General features: G+C 40.4%; 1 protein-coding gene across 7 annotated transcripts in view; it reads right to left on the bottom strand.

Annotated features, from left to right (window-relative positions):
* The window catches only part of SMARCC1 (SWI/SNF related, matrix associated, actin dependent regulator of chromatin subfamily c member 1), a 165,171-nt gene that overhangs the window by 44,096 nt on the left and 101,175 nt on the right, over positions 1-19,900 (bottom strand). For all 7 annotated transcript variants that reach the window (XM_036877707.2, XM_036877702.2, XM_036877705.2 and 4 more), the window contains exons 15-21: positions 18,428-18,499; positions 16,922-17,035; positions 16,181-16,334; positions 15,393-15,506; positions 14,178-14,237; positions 7,266-7,524; positions 6,448-6,609 (exon numbers count right to left, since the gene is read on the bottom strand). In XM_036877707.2, the coding sequence (XP_036733602.2) occupies positions 6,448-6,609; positions 7,266-7,524; positions 14,178-14,237; positions 15,393-15,506; positions 16,181-16,334; positions 16,922-17,035; positions 18,428-18,499 (935 nt within the window). The remainder of the gene's footprint in view (positions 1-6,447; positions 6,610-7,265; positions 7,525-14,177; positions 14,238-15,392; positions 15,507-16,180; positions 16,335-16,921; positions 17,036-18,427; positions 18,500-19,900) is intronic.

Genomic DNA, 19,900 nt, shown 5'->3' with positions numbered 1-19,900 from the left:
CACCCTCTGAGAAACACTTAAAAATTCTTTTCATTTGTTCCGATTTCTACCATCTTCCCCTATAATCCAGTTAAATACAAAAGGCCTCAAATATCACTACTGTTTTTTCTATTCCTAGAAAGGTCTCTGGCCAAAAAAACCCAAAAAACAATAGAACTTACAGAAATCAGTAGACACTAGAGAGTGACTTGAGGTAAAGGGGATGAACTAGGAAGCTAACATGCATTTCCTAAATAATCCCACGGGAAGTCTCCTAAAATGAACAGAGAGGTGTTTCAGACCCAGCGTTCATCTACCTTAACTTTTAAGTCACCAAATGCTCCCCACAGAGCAACTACACAATGCAAAGTTCTATCAGTTAATGACAGAAATCCAAAAAGAATCTTGTATTTCATAAGGAAGCACTTATTTTTCCTATATTATCATTTTACCATGGTTATATGTGTGTATATCACTTATATACATAAAGGTTAATCTGTATAATATAGTAAATTAAGTACCACAATAAAAAATATAATGAATCTATTACCCAAGTACAATATTATCTTTATAGGGAAAGCCCTAATAATTTGAGAACCCTACTTCAAATCAGTGCCCTATGTAAGAAGGCACAGTTTTGTTATAAGAAGTGCAAGTTTAAATGTAAATGTAAATGGTCTCCTTCCTTTCTTTGAGCTCCCTACTAGGAATATAGTTCAGAAAGGAAGGAGGTACTCTGCTCACTTCTCACTATAACTCTTGAAGAGCCGATTCCACAGACAGTATCATTTGCAGTTTTTTAGTATTTACTCTATCAGTTTATTATTCTTATTTTATTAGTTACAACCCAATATAAATCACACTAACAGTAGGCATACATTAATTATGGAATTCTGCCCACAACTCATTCAGAAATATTCACATTATCCTTATCCCTTATTAAATGGTAAAAGGACTAAATTCTGTCACTGCAACTACTAAGCACACATTGCACTTCAGAGGTCAGCTGACAGGCCCCTTTCAGATACTATGAATGAACTTCACTGTCCAGACCAAGAATTACCCCTTTGGTCTCCAATGCTCCCTGCAGCAATGTGACCCAGGTTTAGCACACTGTATATTCACTATGAGTCAGGCAAAGCTAGCCCCACAGGGGCTAACATTCCTAGATTTTGTTTTTGTCCTCTTTTAAATCCCACTAAACTAGAAATGGCTAAACTTGCAACTTGCTTCCTAATAAGCACTAATGCTCTATGGAATCATACACTGAAAAACTGTAGGCAGCTTTCCATGTAAAAACGTCCCCAACTTTGCAAAGTACAGAAGCTTCTCTCAGTTAAATAAGAAGGCTCTGCCAGCCCTTTTCAATTCCATGATCACAGGGAATCAAAAGACCCTACAAATGAACGAGAACCACAGCAGAGGTTGAGGAAATGAAGGCCTTTCCCAAGCATTCAACAGGCCCGGTTTCCCTGCCCGAGGTGGGAGTGCCTGGTTGTGCAGAATCAACAAAGGGCAATGAGACAGGCCTGGCTTGCCACTTTCAGTCTCTAAGAGAGGAAAATGAGCGAGGTTTAAGCTGGGATAACCGTGGATACTCTTAAGTTACCCTTAAACTCCAAGGAGTGGATCTCCACATGAGGAACCAAGATTAAGGACAGTGAGGTGAAATTTGTTCTAAGGGACAGAGTGAGAGGTTTGATTAATCTGAAAATCTGCCTCCGCATCTGCAAAATGAAGACTGCTTGACTGATACTTCAGTGAGAGAAGAGAGGTAGGCCGTGTGCAGACCGAAAGCGTTAGGCTTGAAGAGACTGCACTGATACCTACTCGAACCACCCAGAGCAGACCAAGGGGCTCCAATGACAGCCTGTGGGGTACTGGCAAGCAGGTTTAATTTACTTCGTTCTATCTTTATTCTATAAAAATAAACAAAAAGATAAAAGTAGAAGAAGCCCAAGCTGGATAAAATACATGCAACCGAGACAAAGATGGAAATAATTATGATAGCAATCTTCAGCTTGAGTTATTCATTAGAAATTACTCATAATGAATGAGAAGTAAAAAATGAGTGATGACACTAATGTAAGAAATATTGGGAATATACAACTGTACTTACATATAAAACAATACTTTGGTGTGAAAATCAGCCTCTTATACAAAACACCTGCCATTTGAGAAGCCAGCTATTGCTTATGGAGCTACTTTATTACAGTTTTACTCTACTTCAAAATCAGTCAAACAAATAAATAATTAAAGTCCTTAATAAAAAAAACATCATTTGTCCATATCAGCAACTGGCACACTACACAACATTTTATGCAGGGTATCTAACCATCTTTTTCCTGTTATAGATGTAAGAATTCAGAGCCAGAGATAGGTAATGAGTAACTTTTAAATCCTGTCACTATCCAAGGCAGAACCAAAGGTAGAAAAATCTACATAGGAAAAATCATAAAACCCAACAAACAACACGCTGTCTACAAGAGGCCCACTTTAGATCCAAAGATACAAACAGACTGAACATAAATTACTGGAAAAATATATTCCATTCAAACCCCATAATCAACAGAGCTAGAGTGGTATGCTTGTATCAGATAATACACTTTTAGACAAAAAGTGTTACAAGAGAAAAAGGACATTATATAATGATAAAAGGCCAATCCATCAAAAAGATACAACAATTATAAACATGTAAGCAACTAACAACAGAGCCTCAAAATACATGAAGCAAAACCAGACAGAAGTGAAAGAAGAAAAAGACAACTGAACAATAGATGGCAACCTCAAGACATCACTTCCTGTGAAGGGCAAACCAACTAGAATAAAGACAGAGAACCTGAACAACACGGAAGCTAGTCACACCAGACATGCAGAGAAGACACCAAAAAACCACAGCAGAATATAAAAGGAATATTCACCAGGACACACAACAGATTGGGCAACAAAACAAGACTCAATAAATTTTAAAAGACAGAAACCAAACAAATTATCTTCTCTGAATACAGTGGAATGAAATTAGAAATCAGCAACAGAAGTCTAACAATACTCCTTCTTCCAACTTAAGGAACTATTAAAAGAAAAGGAAACTTAATTAAAGAATGCAGAGGGAAGGAAATGAAGTTTAGAGAGGAGATAAGTTAGAGAAGAGAAAAACAATGAAAGAGAATCAGAGAAATCAGCAGTTGGTACTCTGAAAGGTAAGTAGAACTGACAAATCTGTATCTAGATGGAAGAGGGCAAAAAAAAGTTGGCCATGTTACTAAAACCAGGAATGAAAATGGGGACATTACCACCAATTTTAAGAAATATAAAAGTACATTAAGTCCTTAAAAAAGAATTTTACTGAGACACAGTTCGCACACCATGTGTCAGCGCACTGAGAACACCATTCATGGACTTCAGTATATTTCCTGGTACGTGCGGCCCTCACCACAATGAATTTTAGAACATGTTTATCACCTCAAAGAGAAACCCCATGCCCTTTGGCCATCACCCCTGTACCTGGTCCCTCCAAGCCCAGGAAACCAGCTGTCCACCTTCTGCCTCTAGCTTTGCCTGTTCAGGGTATTTCACACTACTGAAATCACAAACTATATGGGTCTCTTTTCACTGGCTTCTTTCACCTACTACCATGTTTTCAAGGTTCACCCACAATGTAGCATATGTTAGTGCTTCACCCCATTATATGGTCAAATAATATTCTGCTGTATACATTTTGTTTATCTATTTGTCAGCTGATGGACATTTGAGTTGTTTCTACTTTTTATTGTTACATTTTCTGGGTCATCAAGAAATTAGATAATCTACATAAAATGGACAAATTCCTGCAAAGACACAAACTACCAAACTGACTCAAAAAGAAAAAGAAACTCTAAATAGACTTGTAACAAACATATCAAATCAGTCATCAAAACACATAAAGACAAAACAACCCAGGACTTGATGGCTTCATGAGTGAATCCCATCGAACACAGAGTTGGCAGCCGATACCTTTCAAACTCTTCCATGACAGAGAGAACACTTCCTAACTTGCTCTTGCAGGGCAGTATTACCCCAACACCAAACTAGACAAAAGCATCACAAGAAGTGAAAAGTGCCAACAAGTCTCTTACGAGTACAGATGCAGAAATCCTCCACAAAATAGTCGCAAACTTAATCCAACAGACTATTAAATGGATTCATTTACACACTCAAGTGAGACTTATCCCAGAAACTTAAAGGTGGTTCAATAGGCAAGAATCAATATAATACACTGTATCTATAGAATAAAGTACAAAATACCATGTGATCATCTCAACAAACACAGAAAAAGCAGTTGAAGAAATTCGACACCCTTTCATGATAAAAAAAAAAAACAAATTCAAACAACAACAAATGTTGGCAAGGTTGTGGAGAAAGAGGAACCCTCCTCCACTGCTGGTGGGATTGTAAATTAGTTCAACCACTGTGGAAAGCAGTATGGAGGTTCCTCAAAAAACTAAAAATAGAAATACCATTTGACCCAGGAATTCCACTTCTAGGAATTTACCATAAGAATGCAGCAGCCCAGTTTGAAAAAGACAGATGCACCCCTATGTTTATCACAGCACTATTTATAATAGCCAAGAAATGGAAGCAACCTAAGTATCCATCAGCAGATGAATGGATAAAGAAGATGTGGTACATATACACAATGGAATATTATTCAGCCAGATCCTATAAGAAGAAAACAGATCCTACCATCTGCAACAACATGGATGGAGCTAGAGGGTGTTATGCTCAGTGAAATAAGCCGGGCAGAGAAAAACAAGTATCAAATGATTTCACTCATCTATGGGGTATAACAAGAAAAACTAAAGGAACAAAACATCAGCAGAGTCACAGAACCCAAGAATGGACTAACAGTTACCAAAGGGAAAGGGACTGGGGAGGATGGGAGGGAAGGGAAGGATAAGGGGGTGGGGGTGGGGAGAAAGAAGGCATTATGATTAGCATGTATAATGTGGGGGGTGGGTGGCACGGGGAGGGCTGTACAACACAGAGAAGTAGTGATTCTACAGCATCTTACTATGCTGATGGACAGTAACTCTAATGCAGTATGTGGGGGGAACTTGGTGATGGGGGGAGTCTAGTAAACATAATGTTCCTCATGTAATTGTAGATTAATGATACCAACAAACAAACAAACAAACTCAACAAACTAGCAATAGAAGGGAATTTTTTAAGCTTGATAAAAGGAAATCTACGAAAATCCATAGGCTAACATACTTAATGGTGAAAAGCTAGAAGTTTTCCTCCTAAGATCAGGAAAACAATCACTTACAATAGCATCCTGAAGAATAAAATACACAGGAAGAAATTTAACCAACCAAGAAAAATGTAAGACATGTACCAAGAAGATACAAGACTTAAAAACTTCAAAAGAGAGGGCAGTGCTCCCCAAACAGAATGCAAATAAGAACAACACTGAGACAGCCCTGCACACACGCTAGCACTGACACAGGGGAAGCAGCACTGGTAAGGCTGTGGAGATGGGGACACTGCCAGGGGGCCACCAAGTGGTGCAAACACCACAGAGAACAGTGGATACCATCCCCAAAAGCCAATTCCACCCCTTAGGTACTTGACAGGTGAAAAACCTATGTTCACAAAGTATCTTCTATGTGAATTTTCATAGCAGCATTAGTCAAAACGGGAAGAGTGGAAACAATACAAATATCCATGAACTGATGAACAGAGGAGTGGAATGGTGTATCCACATGAAGAATATTATTCAGCAGAGAAAGGACTGATTCAAGTACATGAATAACTTTGAAAACGTCATGTTAAGTGAAACTAGTTAGACACACAAAAAGCCATGCAGTGTATCATTCCATTTATAGGTAATGTCCAGACAGGCAAATCCAGAGAGAGAGCAAGCAGATTAGTGGTTACCTGGGCTGAGAGGAAGGCATGGACATGAATGCCTAACTGGTAAGGATTTTCTTTTGGGGTGATGGAATGAATGCTCTGGAATTAGGTATTGGTGAAGGATGCATAACACCATGAATGTACCAGAAGCTACTGGCTTTTATATATACCACTAAGTGGTTAAAACAGAGACTTTATGTTTTATGAATTTTACCTCAATTTAAAAATAACAAACAGCAATGAATTCATACCTATCCAGCAACATGTTAACTAAAATACCCACAAAGGTTCTTTCAGTATTTGTATGATTACATGCTCAAAACCTGGACTAGAAACAGGCATTGAGCCCTTCACACATGTGAACTGTTGAGTTATGAGACCATTTAAAAATCCTATCTACCATGAAGGAAGAGATCAGAGAAAAAAATCATGCTCTAAAATCTTACAAGACAGGCCAGCACCACTGGTGCTCAATCCCAAGAGCGAAGCAGCCCCGAGCGCCTGGCACGGGGGCGGGACAGCGCAGCCCCCTGAACCCTGCCCCCGGAGACAGCGTCTGGGGCCGCGCACCCTCACCCGGCTGCTCGGGCTCATCAGGCCCTGTGCCCGCGATGCAGCTGCTCTCCAGGCCGAAGGTGGGGTCCACTTTGCCAGAGGCTCTTGCTGCTTCCTGTACCTTCTTCACATGAGCTTCAACCAACTCCAAGGGAACCTCCTCGCGGACCCGAGAAAACTCCTCTGTGCAAGAGTAAGAATGGGACAGAGGCCTGGTTTTGCACAAATAAACATTTGCTTCAACACAAACCACTAGGAAACCCAACACATTAGTGTCTTGCATGTGGAGACCTTCCTGGGGACTCTGTCTTTTCTATCCCAGCAAAACATGAGGCCAAATGAGATAATCATGTACAGTCGTGAAATGTCTCTATGTTTAGCTTATACGCCACAGTATCTTGTTATATAAATAAAAGAGATCTTTAAATTTCTACCAGTAACAATAAAAATTCCTGAGTTCTGTGGTGTGAGAACATTCTAATCATAATGTAATTCAAGAAATGTCACATGACTCCGTTTCCCTGTTATATCAAGTTCCAAATGGATCACTAAATATACCATAAGAAACTCCACTTTGCCCCTCCAATTCTTAATAAACACCCTTAATTTAAAAACTATTATATTTTAAGTGCTTTACTTTAAGATGCTATAATACTTTTACATGACATGGTTACCTTTAAGGGGTTAATACCTGACTGTTCATTATTTATGTAACTGAGATGAATGCAACAGCTTGTAACACTTGAGTTCGCCGCTATACCATTACTCTAAGAAGGGAAGCAATAACCGTGAAGTGAGACTGCTGCTGTGCTCACAGGGTGGCTCGGGAAAGCCCATACCTAAAGCCGCCTTCGCTGCAGCAGATGCCACCCGAGGGTCCACCACAGATGCCAGGAAAGCAACAGTGCTCATGACTGGGTTTCCTGACTGACTGAAGGGGACAGGCTGGTAAGCCAGGGGTCCAAGGGAAGCGTCTGAATTCTCAAGGTATGGGTCCTCGATGGGAAGCCTCAGAAAGTGGAGGATGCACTCATCCTGGGTACGACTTCCAACATGTTCTGACACTTTGTTCCAGTCATCCTTGTACATCTCCAGAGCCTACAACAGGAAAAAGCAGGAACTTCAATTGGTAACAAGTCATATGTAATGTACTCAGAAGCCTGGGACTGTTCTTTAAATAATGGAAATGGTTATTCTATACATAATAGGTAGATTTGATTGCTTTCCTTATGTTAAACTCTCAATCAGACAAGAAAAATGAACAAAGGCATGTAGATTATAAAGGAACAGTGTCTCTTATGAACACATACAACGTTTAAAGAGAAAACCCTAAGGAACCCACAGGAAGGTACTAAATCTAAACATTTCGCGAGGTCACACAGAAAGGTGACAGAAAACCTCAATTACACTTCTGCATATATGAGCAATGAACTTTTTAATTGGAAAAAAATTTTAAATAGCACAAAAATGAAATACTAATAAATATAATAAAAGAACATGTAAGATCAATATGCTGAAAACCTGCTGAGAAATCAAAGACATAAATAAAGGAGGACATGCACTACACTCCTTCATTAGCAGTCTCAGTGTGGTTAAGACTTCAGTTCTCTCCACAGGCAACTATACATTCAACACAATCCCATTCAAACTACAAGCTTTTGTTAGAAATTAAGGAACTGCTACTAAAATCTATAGAGCATAAAAAATTTCTACTTTTAACATTTGTTATTTTTCAGAGAAAATGCTGAGAAGTTACCCCAAAAAGAGTACAGGAAAAGGGACAGAATGGAATGAAGAAAATCAGAAATATGTGTTGCTAAGAAAGCCACTGGGTAAAAAACACCTGTTCAGGGGCTTACTCAATTGGCTGCCATCACACGGTTCTCTGCAGAGCTGTGTGATTCTCCACCAGGGCAATTCTGCCTTGTTGGGGACCCCTGACAGTGTCCGGAGACACACCTGAGTGTCACAGCTGGGGACGTGCTACTGGCACGGGCAGAGGCCACGGACACTGCTACATGGTCTGCAGTGCACATGGGAGCCCCCCAGACAAAAGAACCGTGTGGCCCAAAGTCAACCCCTGTGCTGGGACTGGTTTGCTCATGTGCACCAGGAGGGGTGCTCACCCTGTGCCCACACACCTCAGTGACTCTTATTCCTGGGCTCCAAGCACTGCTCCAGGCTTCCCTCGTTGCTGGAGTGTCAGAGGATTCCACAAACCAAGCCAGCGAATGGTCCCCCCTCATTAAACCCCTTGAAAAACAAAGCTAATTTTGGGTTTCCTCTAGACAATCACGGGCCTCAGTTATTTGTAAAAGGAGTTACTTAGAAAAAAGACCCCAATTGTGACAGAAAAGAAAAATCAGTCTACCTCACTAGGACCCTTGGGGCCAGAAACATACATCTCAAGTTTCTGACTGAGTAGCGATGCCCCTGGGATGCTCTACCATGGTGCTTTTAGATGAGCTTATTTACATGCTCTTTTCCCTTTATTCATTTTCCATCAGTTAGAAAAAGTAAGACGGTTCAGGAAGGCTTTTCCAGAGTAAAGTGAAGGGACCCTTTGACACTCAAAGTGCATCAAGAGTCAGCACCCAGGGACACGCTGGGCCAGGCACAATGGCAGCATTCCACGAGGAGCAGGGAGAAGACAAGTCTTCAAAGCAAATCAGGGCGGCAGCTGGGCTGGCAAGGAGGAGCAAGGCTGGCCTGCAGAACACTTACCAAGTAGACATTTCATGCAGGTACAAAACACCTTCACTCTTCTTGCCATCACTTGCCGGGATTCTAAGAATTGCCCCTTTAATCCTTAAATTCACCCTTCTTCCTTTTTCCAGAGTGAAGTGTTTCACACAAGACACACAAGTCTCTCCCCTGCCTGAACCTATTTCACTGCTCAAAATTACCTATTGGAATTAAGTGCAAGCAGGATGGGGGTCTGGCTACCTGTTCCACCCCACTCTTAAGAATACCCCGATGCCACGCCCTGTTCCCAGTGGTTTGTTGTCCTGGGACTGCCATGCGCTGGAAACAATGCAGCCACCCCACCCCAGGAAGCTGTCATGCCCCCGCCACCAGCCCACGAGTTGCGGCCGCTCCTCTGAGCGCAGCCGGAGCACCTCCAACTGTGAAGCTGATGACTACACTCATTTTTTGTTTTACTCTGTTTCTGGCATGCACTGACTATGAGCTCTTCCACTGCAGAGACCCGGGGCCCAGCCACCTCAATGTGCAGTACTGGACACAATACCTGAAACACAGACCCAATAGAATTTGCTGGATTTAATGAAAGGGAAATGGATGAAATCAGCAGAGGAATTTAACTTTTCGTGGCTCCAAATATTAAAAAATACTAAAAAAAGGCTTTTTCCATAAGAAAAGTATTTTTTTACTGAAAGACATACGTACATAAAGTATAATTCAAACTTACCCAGGAAAAATACTTCTTGGGCTGCACAACAAGAGGTACATGCATACCACGAGAAAAATTTTTTATGCTGCTACCCAGCAACTTCTAATTCTGTCTCCACAAATCAGTCAGTAAAAAAACATGTGAAAAACTCTTCTGGGGATAAACAAACAGTAATAGTAACCCCTCATGGGTTTTATTTGCAGATACAAGAATCTATGTCCACTAATTATCTAAGGGAAAATAAAAACAAGACATGAGAAGGAAAAGCAGGCATATGAAATACTAACATTTACAAGGGGGAATCAGAAAGCTGAGACTACGGTTTGCCAATGTCAAGCGCAGGGGCGCTTACAAATGGCCAGCATGACTACTATAGCCAGTTGTGATCTTAAAAAGGACATTGCAAAAGCTTCTTTACAAAAAATCCCCTTAATCACTGTGGAGTAGAATGGCGCCACCTTTCTTCATTCAGTCACCCTTGATTCTATCAGTGCAGCTTTGGATGCTAAGGACTGAGTTAGCCCTTTGTGGCTTCTTACACTAACGATATGCTTGTAGGAAAAAACCTGGAGTTCCTCGCATATTGACAGATGAAATCTAACTCAAGTAATCCTCTATCATCTTGATCTTATGCAATATCAAGAAAAAAAAAAACTAATATAGAGCCTTACATTATCCTCCACATCTACCAATCAAATATCTTTTTCAAACTATCATCTGTCCCAAGTGTAGGTTCCATCTGGCTTTTAGCAAAACTGCACTAATGTCTCCATTATTTGTATAAGACAAAGAAATGAACATAACCAACATAGCAACCTGAAGCCATTGCATTTAAGAGCCGTGCTTTAGTAAGAGACTATAGCAAACCAAGTGTTTTTAAAATAAAAGTGGATGGTCTCAAGAATATATTGAAATATGTGTGCTGCTGCCTATGTGAAATACCTGTCTAATAAAATTGGTTTTTCTGGGGGGGTGGAGAACATAATACCCCAATGAATCTTCCAGATTTACCTATTTATTAGGAAGAAATTGACAGTGTTTTGGTTATAAGTCCAATAAAAATTTTTCATCTGACTTCATGTTCTTAAGCCATTAATTACCAATAAATAGACTACATAAATAGAAGGTGTTAGTGGTAAACAACACTGTTGGGAAGATTTATACTTCCTCCTGTGTAAACACAGACAACACCTGTTGATTCAACTGCAGGTTTAAAAGAAAAATCACCCAGCGCCAGGCTCCAGCTGCAGAAGAACAAACACACAACTGTGTACGGATGCGGCAGCTTTCCCGGACAAGCTCCAGGTGAATGGCAGCTCAGCCGCTCTGACCTCTCTCTGTATTTACTATCCACTCATCTTAAATGCAGGAGAGGAGAAATTTTGGTATCAGTATGCAGGAAGGAAAAATGGGATCAAGACTCATTCCAGTGGGTGTTATGCAACAACATTTCCTCCAGGGCCCAAGCTAGCAGTACTGGATCCCGTGTGGGGGCTGAGCTTCCACATCCCGAGCCTCTGCAGATACAGGTGTGCTTAGACTCAACAGTCCTAACAAAGAAAAAGTGGTTCAGAGAAAAGCTGAGTATCACTGATACTGAGTGGGCAGAAGGAAATAAAATAATGGTAAAAACTTAAAAAAGAAGAAACGCTTTAAAATTTTGATCCAGAGAGAGACTGGCAAGAGAAAACATGGAAAAGTAGGAGAAGTGTGAAGAAGACAAAAAAAAAGTCAATAAACCACTAAAAGCTTAAGTAGCCACAACTGTTCCAACAACTTACAAAACCAAACGAGAGCTCCACCGAGAGGTGAGGCGCTGCCAGGCCTGGTGTGCGCTGCGGTCTGGTAGTCACGGGGCCTGGATGCCGAGAGCAGCTCCCAGCACTAAGCCCCACGGCTCTGCCCACCACGCTGACACTGCACCGAGGGCGCCGCAGCAGGGCACCACTGGCCCCAGGCAAGAACCGAAAGCACAGCACACCCCAGCTCAGAATTCCAGGCTCAAGCAATCCTCTTGCTTCAACCCCCAAGGGCAGTGGGGACTACGGCATACGCCACCACCAGGCCTGGCAGACATTCTCTCAAAAAGAAACCAGGACTTTCAAAAGTGTCACTTCAAGGAAAACAACTGATAGTGACCGTTGCCAATGACTAAATGAAAACCAGAATTCCGAAAAGTAGCTATCTGCCACAGAGGTCTGTCTACTACTTAAAAGACTTTCTGAGATGAGACTGGCAGTAATATTATTGAACGAGATTTTCTAGATATTGTGTAATGAACTGTACCAACGTTTAGAAGATCTGCATAATTCAGTAAGCCAGGATTTTCTAACTTACCAATGCAAGGTGTTACACAATCACACACATTACAAGTACGAGAGATACCAATGAATTCCACTGCAACTAACTTGTAAGAAACTACCAGTGGTCAAGTTTTATTAAAGAATATCCACAATTATCTGAAAAGGCCATTAAGACACTCCTCCCGATTCTAACTACATATCCAAGCGATGCCAATTTTCTTAATATACTTAAACTAAAACAACATATCTGAGAGAAAAGCCAATATGGAAATCCAGCTATATTCTAGTAAGCCAAACTTACAGGAATTTGCTAAAATGTATAATGTCCACACGTTTCACTAATATCTTGTTTTTCAAATTGTTCTTCATAAAAATGTTATGTCAACTTGGAATGCACTTATTGTCATTTTCAGTAAATTATTTTTCTCAGTTTTAATTTCTAAACACAGAAAATACTGATAAATTCACAAATGAAAACTCTTTGAAGTCCTCAATTTTAGGAACATGTATCCAGAGACCAAAACATTTGAGAACTGCTGGCCGTGTCTCATCTTCTATTTGATGCTTCATTTCTGAATTGCATAATTTAGACCTGGCACACAAGTTTGGATCAGATGTGGCATTCCAGGAAAGGGGGCTCTCTCCCTGTGAACTGGCTGCTCTAACGCTGCAGTTTGAATATTGTAAGTAGAGCAGATGCTGTAATTTGCCAGCATCAATCGTCAACTTCTCCCAGGTGACCCCAGTACTACATCTAATCCTAGGTGGTCACAAGATCCTTTCTTATCAAGGAGGGAAACACCGATGGGGGGGCGAGGGGTTCTGGGAAAGCTTTTCCTTCCCAGAAAAATCCCCAGGTGCCTTTTCCAACTTTCTTCCTGTTTTGAATGGGAATATGGAGCCTAAAACTAAGTAGCCCTCCTGTGACCAGAAGAGAACAGAACAGGATGTGGACGGCAAAGAAGGTAGAAAGCAACAGAAGAGCTCCACGGACCTGGTGACATAACTGAGCAGCTGAAAGAGCCCTGGAACTGTTAATCTGAAGAAACTACTTGGGGAAAAAAAAAAAAAAGAATTTCTTTGGTTTGATCTACTGCTAGTCAGATTTTCTGTTCCTTGCAGGTAAAAGCATTCCTAACAAATTTAACAATAAACTGCCTTCTTAGGTCCTACTTCAGCTCCCACATGCACATTCTATCCATAAATACTAAGAAGTGTCATGTAGTGTTCATTTTAATCCAACAATTCTTTTCTGTAATTAAAGACAAATGTTCCTTCTTCAGAAATGGTCAATAGATGTGGAACCCAATATTCTCTATTTCCTACACTTCAGAGTAGAAATAATTGCTAAGATCTACCATGTAAATATTTCGAAGTATCTCCAAAGACAAGAGGAAATCCAAATAGGCATTCAGTAAGCCGGGAACAGGTATCTTGCATTTATCATGGGCTTACTGTAGGCTTTTGGCTTTCATAAACAGAACTGTTTTCCATGGCAGGTATTGCTGCTACTTCTCTGGAATCCTTTGAAATAAGGAGACTGAGCACCCAGACACACACAAGCACAAAGGAAACTACTGCTCTATGGTGACCAAGGTGGTCTAAGTTAAGAAAAACCAGAATGTGAAGATTCAAAGAAATGTGGTATTCAAGGCCAGCCAATTATTGCTAACAGGGAATGAGGTCCCAGAACTGCCAGGTATTCCCGTTGTGGAGGAAAAGTTAGAAATCTGGAAGACTTTGGAAAGATTCCACTATTTGTTGAAAAGCTGGCAACAGATTAAAAAAAACAAAAAATCCTCCAACCTGGGCCAAAACAACACACATCTAGGCCTAAGCTCCAAAACTGATAGGCAGCATATCACTTTGAAGTGTAACATTTAAGTAACAAGAGGTCCAAAAAAATTATATTAAAACTCAATTACATGGATCAAAAAGTTTCCACGATAATTTCTAAAGGTTATTTTTTAAAATGCTAGTCACAGAAACAGCACTCTCTCCTATGTGGGTGAGCGCACCACCATCACCCTGCTCACCTCCAGGAGTAGAAGGGTCTCCTGCTCAGTCCACTCTCTCCCAGCACCAGCACCTTTACTCTAAAAAAACAAAACCAGAAGTTATGACTCATTCCTAGAGGTTTAATATGGAGCTAAGCAGAATTCCATTTGAAGTACAGGGGGCTGTTTTCTATAAATCACCAAAATAAGCCCCTGAGTAATAGGAATAAAATACATAAAGAACCTAACTTCTTCAAAGATTTACCTGCACCTGTCCATCTATATCCATCCATTTATCTTAATTTGATACATTTCAAAATAAGTTATTTTCATTTTTAACACACACACACAGGAATTCTAATTCTGTGAGGTAAAGGACTGTGGTAATCATTATGTAATACACACATGTATCAAACCACTGTGTCTTACACCCTAGCCTTACACACCGTTACAAGTCAACTTTATCTCCACAAAGCTACAACAAAAACACTTTTTTTTTAGAAGTTATGATGCAGTCCTCTGGCTTGTATCACTTCTGTTTGAGAAATCAGACATCAGCTTTATTGTTTCTCTGAATTTAATATGTCCTTCTCTAACACACTCTCACCCCCTCTCTCCCTGGTTGCTTTTAAGATCAGTTTTTAAGATAGGTTTGAGCATAATGTGCCTGGATGTGGTTTTCTCTGGATCCAATTCTGGGTCTGTCCAGTCTCTCATTTGTGAGCACTGTTAGCTATGCGGTGTCAGCCGAGATACCGCCCGACCTGCCCGGCCCCCACCTGTCACTCTGCCCTCATGTCTCCTGCACTATTCTGGGCCCCGAGTCCTCCACCCTCATCCAATTTCCTTCTCTCCTGGTGCTTCATTTTCAGTTTACTCACAATCCTGTCTCCTGTTGAGCCCAACCTGCTGTTAAACCCATCCAATTCAGGTATATTTTTCAATTATGCAATATTCATTTGTTTCTTTTTAACATATACTCCAATGCTACTGAAATTCCCCACTTTCCCCTCTGTTTTTTTAAACATATTATTCACAGTTATTTTTAAATACCTACCTTCCAACCATACAGAATAAAAGCTAAGGTAAGTAACAGTTGTTTTACAAAATGCCATCAGATTAATTAGAAAGCTCCCCTCCTTACACTATAGAAAGTAAGTTAAGTTTCTTGTGGAAAATGATGCTTCTTAGAAGAAGGCCAAGGAAGACATGCTGGACTGCAGACCATGTGTGTCTAGAAAAAAAAATTCTTACCTTTGCTAATGTTTTCTTGGAGTAAATGTCAGTACGAAGGCCAAAGTTCTGCATATCAATTGGTTTTTCCTTGTTCTTCTCAGGAAAATTTAACATCTGCTGAGCAGCAGGGACCTACGAGTCAGATAAACAAGAGACGGCTGAATTACCCTCTACACACTCAAGGGAATAAGAGTTTAAGAGTTTTTAAACAACTGTTTAATATTGGCACTTACGGAGATCATACAAAGAAAAAAGACCCACACATCCCCCACTACACTTCTAATAAAATTGCATTTTGTAAGAAACATTATTCTGCCTCTTTTAAGTTACAGAGAAAACAGACAACAAATTTTCTTCAATACAACCTTCCACTTCATAACGGAGGGCAATTTACAGCAAAATATCATGTAATTCCAACTCAATGCTATATATAATCTAGTTGGCACAATGATCTTTTCAATAATGTGTACACAGATGTCCACTTTGCAAATGCTAGGAAGGGAAAGGAGTTTCAAACCGTTTAACAGATTTAAACCACCTTTTTATTAGTGTCTTTGATGGCAGAGAAAGGCAGTCTTGAGTATGAAAAAAAATCTGTAACTTAAAATAGAAGGCATACAGTCCTGCACTTAATGGGGAGCATTATCTAAAACACTAAATATTCCTATGGACTCACAGATAAAAACAAACACCACCTATCAACTGAGAAACAGCACCATTAAATGATAAAACCATTCCCTGAACGTCATTGCTAGAAGTGACAGTCTGTTACCACCCAGACCTGAAGGAAAGGCACGCATATCTACCTGAGGCGACCGCAGATGCAGAGGCACAAGCCCAGAGGGGGTATCAGCTAAGACGTTGAAATGAGGGGTAGGAGGTGGCCCCATGGCCACGGGTCGGCTTTCTGGATCCACTTGGTAATTGACAAGCCCCCACTGCTCTAAAAAGGCATGAACCCTGAAGAACAAAGCTCTGTAAGTCAAAGGCTAGAGAAGGAACCTCATCTCTATCACAGTCATTATCACATTTCATTAAAAAATGAAACAAAACGAAGTAAATATTCTCTGTAACTCTGAACCATCATAAAGTTAACTGTCAGTTATGGTTTGTTGCATGAGGGACACTCAAGATGATGTTGCTAGGTCAGCACCCCAACACCGGGTATACAGCCTCATCTTCTCAGAGAAATGAGAACTCTCATTTAAGTCCACGGAAAGAACACACAGACCGAATCCACAGGAGACCCGCACTGCAGTTTGTTTCTTCAGGAAGATTCAGGGCACAGAGCTGATCTATTCCCTACCCCACCCGTTTTCCATCCCTGGTCATTTCACAACTTGACTGTAAGATAAAAGATGTAAACTATAACTTGAAAAATGAGGAGACAATGCTAAGGTATTAAAGAATAATCAACCCCTAAATCAAAGACATAAGACTGAGATGTTTTATTAACCTAGAAAGCATCCAGCTGAACCAAACACTGAACAGTAACGCATCAGTAACAACCCGCCGTGAAATGTCTGAGAAGAGCTGAGACGTCTTACCTCATCACAGCACACACATCTCCAGTCAGGTTCCTGCGACAAGCAGTGCTGGTTAAATACTCCTGGGGGTTTAGGCGATATGTGTCAATCATGAAATTTCGGTATGCCAAGTATCTAAAAAGCAATAGAAAATTCCTAAGGTGGACACACACAATGAGTAGAACCCGAGAGCAAATTCAGAGGTAAGACAAGAACATACAAAAAGGGAGAAAAAAAACCACGAGATTCTGTTTTTGAACAGATTCCACAATGTACCAAGCATTTTTGCTACAAGATACTTAAAATAAGACCGTAGAGAAGCTAGAGGCCTAGCAGAAGTTCTTGCCACAAAAGTAAAACCAAAGTCTGGCAGCCGGAGGACAGCTGTACAGGAGTAGGAAAGGCGCACTGCTCAAGGGTCTGTGTCTGCTGGGCTGGATAAACAAGGCCTGGAAGGTGAATTCAAAAAGCTAAAAGGGGCTAAAATGCTCAACTGTGCTTTTAAGCAGAAGACTTGCCAAGAACCATATATAAGTATTTGTAACTGCTAGCAACAGACAAGCCAGGTGGGAGAATACACTGTCTGACTAGGTGGAAAAATTACCAGGGAAATGAGCAATGTTTCTTAGGCCAAACCCTTGGCTCTGGTTTTAAATGACTCCTTACAGCTTTGTTATGGAAAGGCTAGAATTATCTTTGATGTCTAAAGTTAAAATCTTAAACTATCATGGGCAATCTCCCACCAGAAAATACTTATTTAGTTATCTGTATTATGACATGGGTTTTATGCAGAAAATTGTTCTTCCCTAACAATTTAAACAAGAGACATCCATTTGTGCAGTCAACATATGCCTAAGACACAATGGAGTCACACTGTTCATGATAATGCATGGAGAGCTATGTATAGTACAACTGGTGTGGATTTATTTTGGGGTTGAGGATCTCCAGAAGGTGTACTTGAGGGTGACCAGCAAAGGCAAAAATAATTTTTGACAGTTTTTATTTCCAATGTAAAACCAGAAACAATCTTCTATGCAATCAATATCAACTCTTATGCAGCCATGTAATCATATTTGGCATTCTTTTAATTACTAGTCATTCATCAGCAAAGTAAAGATTCCATTTCTCCTAGATTATTATACATACGTAATCTGTAACACATATGTACACACAGGTGAGAACTGTAAGGAAGAAACTGGGACTCATTCAGTAAGTAAATATCTGTTAATGAATGCAATCTTTAGCTGTAAGAGCGCTCAGGCATGAAGGTCAAGGTTGCTGAGGAAGAAACAAATACCAACAATTGCCTCTGGAGCAAGGGGTTCTGTGCAGTGGGGACAACACCACTCTGACTGGGGTAAGGTGGTCGCAGACTCGTGCACTGGTGAAGATGAGGAAGCGGTGCCCCAAGAGTGCCCAAGATGAGGCAGCGGAGCCCCAAGAGTGCCCGGCCACACCGGTGCCGCCCACCCTACAGCCTGCTGAAGCATCCACCTGCACCGTGTGGCTTCTTTGTGACACACTCACATTTCTGGGGTCTTGGACTTGTTTCTCCCATTGAAAAACTCAGGAAGAGCACGGCGTTCAATCACATGAATACTGAAAAGGAAAAAGAGGATTGGAAGTCCTCTTAGAAAAATAAGATCTTAAAATCTGAGCTGACCTTAATTTTCAAAGTAGAACAGATAAATCCAGAAATTGAGCACTACTTGCAAAAATGAACTGGCTTTTGCAAATTCCTATGTCTCAACAGCACATAATGAAGTCAAAGAAAGTTTTCCCTTCTCATCCCCAATATTTATTATGGTTGCTTTTCTATTTCCACAACCAAACTCAAAATATCCTATCAACACATTGCAAGCCATACATTTTATTACACCCGTGTCATAATGTATCATCATGACTAGGCAATGATCCACAGATGGGAAGAGCTCTCTGGATACTTGCCAACAATTATCAGAGAGAGTGGGTGGCATAGCAGCACGCGGGCGAAATTAACGGCTGCCCAAGGACCACAGAATATACAAACATCAGTTTCTCAGGCTCCTAAACTTCAATGCATCTTTTTGTCCAGCCCTCGGAAACACTGTGGTAGATCCAATTTTGAAAAATATTTCAGTGATTTACTCCTTATAAAGACCACATAACTAATTTTTAATATTCAGATAAAGGCACTAATAATTTTATAAAATGTTATGGGTGATAAGCATGTAAATGGTCAAGGGCATATAAAATGATCAGGCCTAACATCTGATCCAATGAACAAACTGTATATTGAGTACAAAGGCTCTGACACTAATAATAATCAATGTTTTTTCCTGAGGACACATTCTGGTTCCTCAATGGCTTCAGATATGCAGCACATACTGGCTACATGGGAAAGAGCAAAGCGGTCCTCTGTGAATGTAGCAAAAAGCACTCACTCTCACACTACTTGGTATATTTAAATTGTTTCAACTGGATCTGTTGCCTAATACTAGAAATACAAATTACATGAAAGTTTCCAGGAAGATAAATCTAAGATGAATTAATGCTATGTCAATATGTATATGACCTGACCAAGTTTTACTTTAAAAAGAACAGCTACTAACAATTAATTATATGGTTCGATTATACCTCGCGTTGTTTTAATTGTTACAGGTTAGGAAGAGCTCAACCTCCCCCCACCAATTTCTATATTCACCAAGAACACACAAGAATGTTTGCTAAGCCAACCACTTTCAACATCTCTGTTTGAAGTACTGGCAGCTGATTCCTTAGGTTCTGAGAATGAGTCTAGCAGTGGAGGGAGTGGGGTATTCTGGCTCAGAAAACACTAGTCCTTCATATCAAATCTGCAACTTTGGAACCCTAGAACTGAAGCAGCAGTTACCTATAAAACAGGGATGTAACTAACCCCCACAGCACACTTTGCAACATGCAAAGGTTATGGTACAAGTGAAAGTTTCTGTAACCTGTAAAACCTACAAAATGATAATTAGGACTTTCCCCTTTCCTAAT

This window comes from Manis pentadactyla, chromosome 1, assembly GCF_030020395.1.
Source record: "Manis pentadactyla isolate mManPen7 chromosome 1, mManPen7.hap1, whole genome shotgun sequence".
Taxonomy (NCBI): domain Eukaryota; kingdom Metazoa; phylum Chordata; class Mammalia; order Pholidota; family Manidae; genus Manis; species Manis pentadactyla.
Note: the sequence above shows the minus strand (reverse complement) of the source record. Positions and strands in the feature narration are given on the sequence as shown.